Source organism: Macrobrachium nipponense, chromosome 1, assembly GCF_015104395.2.
Source record: "Macrobrachium nipponense isolate FS-2020 chromosome 1, ASM1510439v2, whole genome shotgun sequence".
Taxonomy (NCBI): domain Eukaryota; kingdom Metazoa; phylum Arthropoda; class Malacostraca; order Decapoda; family Palaemonidae; genus Macrobrachium; species Macrobrachium nipponense.
In genome coordinates this window covers 194,469,220-194,481,895 of record NC_087200.1, presented here as the reverse complement: position 1 = coordinate 194,481,895, position 12,676 = coordinate 194,469,220, and the positions used below count along the sequence as shown (strand labels likewise).

The 12,676-nt window shown below is 33.9% G+C and overlaps 1 protein-coding gene across 1 annotated transcript in view; it reads left to right on the top strand.

Annotated features, from left to right (window-relative positions):
- The first annotated feature begins 515 nt into the window (after positions 1-515).
- Positions 516-12,676, top strand: part of LOC135219045 (uncharacterized) — a 101,778-nt gene continuing 89,617 nt past the window's right edge. The window contains exons 1-3 of the mRNA XM_064255477.1: positions 516-717; positions 1,637-1,845; positions 2,633-2,671. Coding sequence (XP_064111547.1) covers positions 516-717; positions 1,637-1,845; positions 2,633-2,671 — 450 coding nt within the window. The remainder of the gene's footprint in view (positions 718-1,636; positions 1,846-2,632; positions 2,672-12,676) is intronic.

Sequence of the window (12,676 nt, the reverse complement as noted above, 5' to 3'; positions counted from 1 at the left end):
TGGCATATGGGTAAATTGGGTTGTCATCAAGGGATGGAATCATTAAAAAGAGGTGAAGAGAGTATTTTGAACAACTTTTAAATACTGAAAATTGGATTGGAGAGGAGGAGATGGGTTTTAAAAGCACAGAGGGTAGAGGATCAGTGATTGAGATACAGGATACAGAAATGAAGAGAGCACTAAGTAAAATTTCAAACTGAAATGACCAAATTACTAGGTACTGAGGGGGAGAAATGGATGCTGGATTTATCAAAAGCTATATGGGAAGAAGTAATGCCAAGGGACTGGGAGTAGAGTCTAATGGTTATATATATACAAGCAGAAAGGAGATGTCAGGGACGTTATTAACTAAAGAGGAAAGATCAGGAAACAGCAGTATGGATTCATGAGAGGAAGAGAGAAAATTGATGCCATCTTCATAGTAAGACAGCTACAGGAAAAGAGACAAGCAGAAAGGAGATGTCAGGGACGTTATTAACTAAAGAGGAAAGATCAGGAAACAGCAGTATGGATTCATGAGAGGAAGAGAGACAATTGATGCCATCTTCATAGTAAGACAGCTACAGGAAAAGAGACTAGAGGGAAACATAGAGCTAGACCTAGAGAAAGCATACAATAAAATCTCAAGAGAAGTGAAGCAGAGGAACTGGTGGGAAGAAAAGTGGTGGTGGAATAGAGAGGTGCAAGAATCAATCAAAAGCATTCAAGGACTAGAAAGTAAGGCATGCACAGGGTGCAGAGGCATGGTAAAGAGAAGAAGAAAGAGATGTGAGAAAGAGGGTAGATATGGCTATTGGTTTTAAGGGGGGGCGGCAGAGCAATGAATGGAAGGCTAGGGAAATTATATCTATAAGATTTCAAACTCTAGGAGAAGGCATATGGGTAAATTGGGTGTCATCAAGGGATGGAATCATTAAAAAGAGGTGAAGAGAGTATTTTGAACAACTTTTAAATACTGAAAATTGGAGAGAGGAGATGGGGAAAGCACAGAGGGTAGAGGGATCAGTGATTGAGATACAGGATACAGAAATGAAGAGAGCACTAAGTAAAATTTCAAACTGAAATGACCAAATTACTAGGTACTGAGGGGGAGAAATGGATGCTGGATTTATCAAAAGCTATATGGGAAGAAGTAATGCCAAGGGACTGGGAGTAGAGTCTAATGGTTATATATATACAAGCAGAAAGGAGATGTCAGGGACGTTATTAACTAAAGAGGAAAGATCAGGAAACAGCAGTATGGATTCATGAGAGGAAGAGAGACAATTGATGCCATCTTCATAGTAAGACAGCTACAGGAAAAGAGACAAGCAGAAAGGAGATGTCAGGGACGTTATTAACTAAAGAGGAAAGATCAGGAAACAGCAGTATGGATTCATGAGAGGAAGAGAGACAATTGATGCCATCTTCATAGTAAGACAGCTACAGGAAAAGAGACTAGAGGGAAACATAGAGCTAGACCTAGAGAAAGCATACAATAAAATCTCAAGAGAAGTGATATTTTGGTGTTGGAGGAAGGGGAAAGTCGCGGTAAAGTTGGTTAGGCTGGTCGAGCTGATATATAAAAAAATGAGCACAAAAGTAATAATGGTAGTTAGTGGAAAAAAACTTTGAAGTTAACGTTGGATACATCAAGGGTCAGCAATAAGCCCATTTTTGTTTGTGCTTGCCATTGATGTGTTAAGTGAAGAGATCAGGAATGAAGAGCTGTGGGAGCTGTTATATGCAGATGATCTGGTGATTACTGCTGAAAATGAGGAGGCCCTACACAGAAGTGTTGGAGAGTGGCAGGAGTATTTAGAGAGAGGTGGCTTAAAGGTGAATGTAAATAAAACAGAGGGTTTGGTGAGATGCTGGTAAGACAGAGACAAAATAGTAATGCATGAAAGAAGAGGCTCAATTAGAAAATGGGTTCAAAAGATTAAATACTTAAAATCTACTTCAAGCCAAGATGGAGGAAGTGAGACTGAAGTTGACAATAGGATAAAGCTGCAAGTGGGAAGTGGAGGAGGTAGCTGGAGAAGCAAGTGATAAGAAAAGGTCAATCAAGCTAAATGTCAAGATCTACAGGACAGTGATAAGACCAGAGTTAATGTTTGGATTGGAAAAATGAGCTCAAAGAAGAAATGATGAAGTAAAGCTTGAGAGAACAGAGATGCGAATGCTGAGGTGGATTATGGGAATAGCGTTATTTGAAAGACTGGAAAGAAGGCAGCTGAGAAGGTGCGTCAGGCAACCGACCCCTTAATATATGGATGACGGTGGGAAAGAAGAAAGAAGAACAATATATATATATATATATATATATATATATATATATATATATATATATATATATATATATATATATATATATACATATATATATATATATATATATATATATATATATATATATATATATATATATATAGTGTGTGTGTGTGTGTGTGTGTGTTTGTCGTATGTATGTATACATATATGTATATATTTATAACTTAATTCCAAAACAAAACTTTGAAATTAATACTGATCGTAATTAGACAACATAAATTGAATTTATTCATTTTCTTGAGGGAAATCCTTTTGACCTAGATCCTCAATGAAAATAAAACTCAGACTGGCTTGTTTTTCCGTCTCTTTATTCTTATAGATTCTGCTCAGAGACCCCAACGTCGGAAAGCTCTTCGCAGTAAGAGATCCATTGATTTTCTGTAAAAGATTCCTCTGCTTTTTTAAAAGGTATTGGTTGGTTGTTTGGCCAAGACTTTTGTCCGCCTTAAAATGAGAATGATAGAGGTGGGGTATATTAGAAATTTTTAGTATCTGAATTCGTGTATAACACACACATATGTGTGTGTCTGTATTATCTTTTACATTACATTACAATAAAAGGTTATCTATCCTTATAAAAACAAGAAATCTCTACTCAAGCAATTAGGAATCTCTTACAACGGTTAAAGATGAAATGTGCAAATTTAAAATTTCGAGCAAAATAAGCGTCTTTATTTGCAAAGGTTCTCACTCACGGTGTCTGACTTGTTACGTGTATGCGATGAGTTGCCTGCACGCAAACGTAACCTTGCATACGCCTCTGGTCTAACACCCAATAGTTTTTATTTCGAGCAGCGGTTCTGGGATCGTGCATTCGCATTGAATATTGGACGTCCGTAATAAAGCTCTGGATAAAATTCTCCTCTGAACAAGAGTGGAAAAATGAAAAATTTGGAAAATGGGATTTTCTCGATGCGTATGCAATCACGCAAGCTTGAGAGAGAGAGAGAGAGAGAGAGAGGAGAGAGAGAGAGAGAGAGAGATGGTATGAGCGTGTCTACGAATATATCTGGGTCATTAATGGTGCGTGTAGCGGATAGTACCGTAGATATATTGGGTTGTGTTGTTTTATATTTTTTGCTTTCTTTTTTGTAACCTTCTTATAAAAAAATAACTTTGAACTCTCTGTCTCTTTATAGAAAATAATTATTAGTATAAACATGTGAAAGCCTTTTCATTTTCAGTATGGCATGTGAAACATTTCATTTTTAGTAAGGTACAAGAAGGTGAACTCTAGAAGAAGCCAAGAATCACCTACTCTAATTTGTTGGGACATTTCTCTCAACATTAACTCTTAAATTATTTTCTATATTGACGCTGATTAAACTAACATGCAGCATTATATATCAGCACAAACTTAAATATAAATATCTCTAGTACGAACTAATTTCAAAAATTCATAATTTTTTTTACGTGCAATTATTTCACAAAGGACGTACCTTTTATGCTTTCTGTTTTATTTCCAGATAAATTCCTTTTGATCAGAAAATAACATTTGGAAATCCGTGCATGATTAATTCACTGAAATATCAGTTACAAACAAATAATTGATATTCTCGCATCACTGTTTGATATTTCACATGACAATCCGTATTTGTAACGTGTTCTTTGATGTTCACCCCCCCCCCCCCCCCCCCCCCCACCCCCCCCCCCCCCCCCCCCCCCCCCCCCGCTCTTTTGTTTATGTTTTTCTGTTTTTTCTTTGATTCACAAAATTACAAAAGGTAATCACTATTCAATTTCATATTTTAATTATAAATTTATAATTATTTATAGAAGGGGAGGTAGAAATGAATTATAAGTACGATGATAAACTGGAATTTCTACAATATTGTGTCCTTAACAAAGTAACGCCAAATTTTGTTAAATTTAAATTATATAAGAAATCCTTGTATAACACTCATTTCTATTCCGAGTCCATTGTTACCCTTTCTCAATATGGAGAGTTTCTTGTAACAAAATACTATTAACAAGCTGTCCACTGCTAATCATACTCTCTATGAAAGTGTTACTAACGAACTATCTAACCTCGACCGTTACATTTTCACTTGCCTGTTTAATAAATGTATAAATTCCTTTGTTTTCCATGTCCAAGAGGTTCACGAGAGAAAACTACGTAAAATAGGTGTTTCTGTTCCTAAATTTAAGCAAGACTATAAAACTGTGTTAAATTTCTATAACTACTCCCTATCGAAACGAGAGGAATTCCTCCTTTCTCTTGGTTTGGATTTTGCTTTGCCATGTTACAGACCCTCATTTGTACAGTTTTTTGGAAGTCTAGAGTTCCTCTTTTCCAGATTGATCAACCTCGATCTCAACCTTGATGTCCCTAACTTTCGATCTAAACTTCAAGGCCTAGCACATAAAACTTATACTAAACTGTCTACATATTGGGCTCCTTTTTTTAAAAAGGAAGACATGAATATTCTCAAATCGCTTGCAAAAAATAAGGACATTATTATTACCCGTCCAGACAAGGGTAAGGGAGTTGTTATTCTCAACAAGGATGATTATATTTCTAAGGTGGAAACAATTTTAAAATGATAATTCAAAGTTCCTGAAGTTGGGAACTCCTGAGTTTTCAACCACTGTTTAAAATATGAAGATCGTATTAACCGTTTTCTGAAAAGCTTAAAAGACCGTGGCATTATTACTGAAAATACCTATCAGTCCCTATACAGCTCGGGGTCATCGTATGGTTTTAATGTACGGCCTTCCGAAGGCCCACAAAGATAATGTCCTCCGTCCTATCTTAGCGTCTTATAATAACGCCAATTACAAACTGGCAAAATATCTAGTTCCCATGCTTGCCCCCTTAGCTGGAAATTCTTATAACCTAAAGAATTCATACGAGTTCAAAAATTCCATTCTTGCTCAGGGACTCGGACCTTATTATGGTAAGCTATGACGTAGAGTCATTATTTACAAATGTACCTGTACAACAGACCATTGATATAATTTAAGTAAGCTTTTTTCCTACGGATGAGTCTCTTTTTTAATGGGTTCTGTAAGAATGATTTTAGGAAACTTTTAGATCTGGCGGTGCGGGACACCGTTTTTGTTTTTTAATGGTTGTTCTTACTCGCAAATTGATGGTATGGCTATGGGCTCTCCTCTTGGACCCATCTTTGCCGGTATCTTCATGTGCTCGCTGGAAGAGCAAATGCTTGATTCTTGTCCCCTTAGTTACCATCCACTTTTTTATAAACGGTACGTTGACGACACGTTTGCACTCTTTAGAAGTCGGTTTTGACGCCGAGAGGTTTTAACTTCATCAACTCATTTCACCCTAACATCAAATTCACCATTGAACACGAAACCAACAATCAGTTGCCTTTTTTTAGATATTTTAATTTTACTTACGCTCCTCCCATGGCTTCTCAACTTCCGTTTTTAGAAAAAAGACATTCACTGGTCTTGGTACAAATTTTTATAGTTTTTGTTCTCTGATTTTAAGATAAATGCCTTATTAACCATGCTTCACCGAGCCTTTGCTTTGTCTTCTAGTTGGCAATCTTTTCACAATGAAGTCACGTTCTTGCAAAAATATTTTAACAGCAACTGCTTTCCCACCCAGTTGTTCTTTAAGCATGTCTCCAAAATTTTTCAAATAATATTTTGTTCCAACGTCATCCTACTCCTCACGTTCCTAAATTACCGTTCTATGCTAGCATTCCTTTTATTCACAATACAACTTTATATAAGGAACTCACGCTTTTAATGTCTGGTCATCTCCTGCCATGAAAATCAAAATTATACCTACCAAACCACTGAATATCGGTAGCCTTTTCAACTTCAAGGACCGTTTGGATCCATTGATGACCTCATGTGTCATTTACAAGTTTACTTGTCCTCGATGTAATCGAGGAACCTATATGGGATCGACACATAGGTTACTTAAGGTCCGAATCGGACAGTCATAGAGCTATCAGCTATAGAACTGGCACTAAGCTTTCGAATCCGAATTTTCCAACATAAGGGATCATACCGATAAATGTAGGTATTCGATCCAGTACAAGGACTTTCAGGTTTTGGGCAGAGCTTCCAATCACAAGGTTTTAACAATTAATGAATCTTTGTTTATTAAAAAACTGGTCCCCTCACTGAACACCATGCCACGTCTACACCTCTTTACCTCTCGTGAACTGCTTTCGTTTTGGTTAGTCCTTCTCTGTCTTAACACTCAACGGTGGTGGTCCTTATTTGTGTTTTTAACTGTGATTGTTTTATTGTTACTTTACATGTGTAGTTTTAATATTGTAGCTTAATTATTTTTGTACTAATTAGATATTGTTACTTTTTAGCTTGAAAATGAGGCCTGCTGGTGGCTTCGAAACGTTGCAACTTAATAAATATGAGTTCCTTTGACCTGTTGGTGTGCTTCCCCCTACCTTCATTGTATATCTATATATATATATATATATATATATATATATACTATATATATATATATATATATATATATATATATATATACTATATATATACGTATATATATATATATATATATATATTACTATATATATATTATATTATATATATATATATATGATATATATATATTATATATATACACTACCTAAAACGAAAGGCGATATCCTCCGTTCCCTGCAAAGGATCTGGAGAGGGCCTCTGTGGGGGGTTTTCTGTGTTGGATTTCAGCAAAGGATTTCTATGTAGGATTTCGGAGTTGGACTCCTACTTAGGACTTCTGTGGTGTACTTCCACGGAGGACTCTGTGGAAGACTTTTGCAGAGGATTTCTGCCGACGACTTCTGTGGAGGATTTCTGTGTAGGTTATATGAAGGACTTCTGAAGTAGACTTCTGCAAAGGGTTTCTGCAGAGGCCTTCAGTGGATAACTCCTGTAGGGGACTTCTCTGCAGGATTTCTTTGTCGAAAATAATGATAAATATAATAGTCTCTTGATATGAAAACAGTGTAGGTCATAACATCCCTTAATTTAAGGTGCCTTAAACATGTGAACTAAGTAGATCCTAATTCCGTTCTATATAAAATCACTATGGAGCCTTGCAGTAAATATTCTTTTGAATATGAGAACAAAGTAGATCCTAATTCCTTTTTATATAAAATCACTATGGAGCCTTGTAGTAAATATTCTTTCGAATATTAGAACAAAGTAGATCCTAATTCCTTTTTATAAAAAATCACTACGGAGCCTCGTGGTGCATATTCTTTTAAACATAAAAACAAAGGAGATCCAAATTCCTTTTTATATAAAATCACCATCGGTCATTATAGTAAATTTCTTTTAAATATAAGAACAAAGTAGATCCTAATTCCTTTATATAGAAAATCATTATGAAGCCTTGTAATAAATATTCTTTTAAATATGAGAGCAAAGCAAAGCAGATCCTAAATCCTTTTTATATAAAATCACCATGGATCCTTGTAGCAAATATTATTTTAAATTTGAGAACAAAGTAGATCCTTATTCCTTTTTCTATAAAATCGCCATTGAGCCTTGTAGTAATTATTCTATCAAATATGAGAACAAAAGTAGATCTTATTTTCCTTATATAATATCATGATGGGCTTTCTATAGGAATACGTTCCAATTTCTCCTTGGCAAGGGAACATGAAAAATGACATGTGAAGCAGAGGAATGTAAAAGAAAGCCTTCATTGCAAAAACTCACGTTTCTTGAAGATTGAAAAAAAGATAGGCAAGCAACAGACTGAGGCAAAGATCTGATACTTTCCTGAAACGACCCTCGTGACTGAATGAGTGGCACTTTGTGTCAGGAACATCAGCCAGCGCTTGAGACATCAGTTGTCCCAGGTTTGGCAGGGTGATGTCGGTTTTTGAAGAAAAATAACAATAAAAAAATAATAGTGATAGTGCGTCCTTGTCTTCAAAAGAAGCAATCCTTCCATAATGGAAAATTACTGATACAAATATAAGGGCAAAGGTCGCCTGACTGCACACTATTTGCTCCTCAGTTTTCTGAACTGATGCAAACATTTATACGTACAGACACCGACGAACCTTCTGCTTACGTATTGCAAACATAATTCATCATTGGCCTTACAGTTAAAGAATTAATGTATCATTGACAGCCGTACAATTGTTTTGCATTTCCTCGTGAGGTACATCTTATTAGGGGAAATGGTTGAATGATATATATATATATATATATATATATATATATATATATATATATAATATATTATATATACTCATATACATATACATAAAAAAGGGAGCCCATAAAAGCGTCAAAATGTATAAAGTTAATGCTATATTTCAGAGACAAACTGTCCCCCTCTTAAGCGTCTGTAGAGGGAGACGGTTGGTATCTGAAATACAATAGGAACACTAGACACGATCCCAAGATTCCTGGAAAGGAGTCTGGAAAACCTAGAGGCTGAAGTAGCTCCAGGACTCATGCAGAAAGAGTGTGCACATAGTAAGAAAAGTGATGGACTCCTAAGGCGGCAGAATGCAACCCGGAACCCCATACCATAAATACCACCCTGTTCGAACTTGGAGGACTGTGTTAAAATATGATAATAATTAATATAATAATAATAATAATTTTGAATTACATTCTCTAGTACGTCAACTTTCTCCCCAGACCAAAAGGAATTCCTAGAGTAAGTGTATTACACCTACTATATCAAATCAAAGAATATTTGGTGTCTGATTCACATTTTCTAGAACACGCCATTATATATCTTCAATTAGTGATGATGATTCAGCTCTCCTAACTATTTTTTTTTCTCCAGCTCAGCCTTCTACTCCTCCACCTCCTCCTGATTCTCGTTATGATTCTATAAAAGAATCGTCCTTATTCTCTCGATAATATGATCTTAACAATCCGTAACACCAAAGGGGATGGAAAGGGAAAATGTTGATGTCAGCTCTTCCTAAGATAAGTTTTTCTTCAGATATATTGATATTCCTCAAAGGATTTGATCCATCCTATCGGAATTCCGAGCATAGATGAGGGTCAGGAACTGTATGTTTTTAGGTTAACACACGTAATTTATTGAATTGATTTTTCAAACGGTCTGTATAATGGTTGGCCTCATGATTAGGTACAGCTGATGCAGTTGCAAATACTCGTAACTGTGATCTGTCTCGTTATGCTTTAGGCAACTGAGTCTTATATATATATATATATATATATATATATATATGATATATATATATATTATATATATATATATATATATATATATATATATAGTAAACTAAAGCTGGGTCTGTTTGTTTTGGTCAATATTGATGTAAATAAATAGTTGAAGTTTAAGATGTTACAGAGATGCTATAAAATCAGATCAGAAGAGATCTTGGTTTGAGGTCATAGGCAATATATATATGCTTAATTGAGCAGCTGTCCTACTTATAAATACACTAGAAAATCCTCACTACAGATCACCGAGTCTGCCCTTGTATTTAGCATGAAAATATTATTGATAAACAAAATTGCTGAAGAAACTGTTTACATGCCATTCAACCACTCAGTAATGTTTATATTAAGTTATTAATTTTCATTGAAATGAAACGTATAACAAATCTTATTGACAAATAAAAAGGAGCAATTTTCCTTATATTTAATAAATCGAAAGGTTCTAAGTAATAAATATATCATACATTCACTTTTCTTTGAACTAAATCATATGGTTAATCTTCTTACTGTCAAATGGACTGGTATTCTTCTCTTGATGCTTAAAGCAAAGCTTCTGAGTAATGCCTATCCTATCCTGTCATATTTCTTTGAACTAAAAATGAAAATAGAAAAATGAAATAGCTTTCTTTTGTCTACACTTAAGTCAATGCTAAGTAGACAAATGAGTTTAATTACTTGTTTTGACTCTAAGTAATGTGTACATTACCCTATCATTTCTCTTTGACCCGAAACATGATCAATCACCTGACAGAAAAATGAAATAGCTCGTTTTTGTTTACACTTTAAAAAAAAGATTCTCAGTAGACAAATGAGTTGGATTACTTGTTTTTACTAAAAAAAATTCTGATTAAAATCATTTATTTTCCCTGTAGGATGATAAAACTCACAGAGAATATGCGTTATTATAATGCTAATAATGCCTGATAAATTCATTAGCCTGTCTTGATTAGTGTATTTTTAGCAAATATTTTTACGATCGGCACCCCTCCAAAGTGGAGACTATCCTTAATTATCCTGTCATTATTTTTTTAACTAAAACATATGATATATTTCCTTACATAGAACAAACCGTTTCTTAGGATTATCCAAAAAAAAAAAAATGGAGATCTAGTCTCGACAATCCGAACCGTGCACCAACCTTCGGCTTCTCATCTGTCCAGCAAAATTGTTTTCTCCCCCCTCTCTCTCCTCTCTCTCTCTCTCTCTCTCTCTCTCTCTCCAGTTTAAACATTCCTCTAGAGAGTTGCTGGAACACTCGTTCCATGCTTCGTCTCTTTCCAGGAAATTCTCTCAGGAAGGCGAGCCCTGGAGCAGAGTTAATCGTTTCAGTTGGGAGGTCATCTTTTGTACTGTCATTTTCAAGCCTTACTTCAGTTATTATTATATTATTATTATTATTATTATTATTTATTATTATTATTAGTCTTGTGACTGAGTAGTTTTTTCTAAATTATATTTATTTTTTCACTTATTATTATTATTATCTTTTTTTTGGGGGGGGCGGTGGGGTGTCTATCACAATCCTCCAATTATAGTGTGGCGTAAGCTGAATTTTGAACGATTACAATGGTAGTTAGGAAAACTCTTCAACGCAATTCACCAAATTTATTATACCCATTTAAGAGAAGTAAAAATGTTATAAATCATCTATTCGGATTGCTTGAAGGAGGTTATATCTAGGGGTAATTTCCAAACTAATTTCAGCTTTTCCAACCTCACCTGTATAAACAACAAAAAGGAATATATAAAGATATGGTAAAAGAAAGGAAATTATATAAATTTAATTTGAGAAAAGTATATATCAATAAATCGTAGATTGCATATATAATCTATATAAACTTAATAAGCAATTACCGATAATGTTGGGAGTGCTCGCCAATGTAAGAAAAAAGTAATTTACCATCGGACTAATCCACTTCAATTAAACATATGGATAAATGATATCCTGGAAATGAAATACATTCCGACATCAAAATAATATCATTAAGCTATAAATATGCGCAATATAATTTAATAGAATGCATTCACTATAACATTCATCCTTCGAATTAAATCTAATATAAAGTCTTACCAATAATATAAATACGAAAGATGAACGTAGGCTTATAACCCAGGACGACCTAGCTTCACCAAATATACCTAAGCGAAAGTACTGTACAATTAGAACAAATAAATATGATGAGCTAATATCAAAATTAGTTTAATAGTACACAATATATATATATATCTATATCAGAGAGGAAGGAATTTATTATCATATTGGTGCTTTGAAGGCTTAAGGCAACGGATAATGATTACCATTAGACATTAAGAAACCCCTAACAATGCTTGGTTCTCACCTTTATCCATGCAAGCTACGAGACGAGAAGAGTCGAATGCCCTTGAAGTTTAGTCTCATGACGAAGGAAGCCCAGAGTCCAAATTAAAGGAAGTTAGTTCATGTTGAATAACTTCGTAAATGTGGAAACTCTTAAATCACGTAACTCAACCATGGTTCGATGAAATAGCAGCACAGCACAAATTCAGTAGGAATAATAATCTTGTAGCACAAATCTAGCTGCTAAAATCTTCGTGTCCAAATACTGCCAGTGAAGCTATTGACGGTATGGTTTGCTGGGCAAGACTGAAGTGGGTATATCCATAAACCTCCCAAGTAAAGAGAAAATGGCGTAATTAGAAGGATTGTTAGCTAATTACTTAGCTCGTAATAATAATAATATATATATATATCATCATATATATATATATATATATATATATATATATATATATATATATATATATGTGTGTGTGTGTGTGTGTGTGTGTATATATGTATATATAGATATATCTATATATATATATATATATATATATATATATATATATATATACTATATATATATATATATATATAATATATATATATATATATGTATATATATATATATATATATATAGTATATTATATATATATATATAAATATAGGTGTATAGATATATCTATATATGTATATATATATATATATATATATATATATATATATATATATATATATATATATATATATATATATATATAGATATATATATACTATATCTATTCATCTATATATATATTATGTGTGTACTTGTGTGTTTGTGTATGTATGTATATATTGATAACGTAATACGAAAACAAAACTTTGAAATTAATACTGATCGTATTAGACGACATAAATTGAATTTA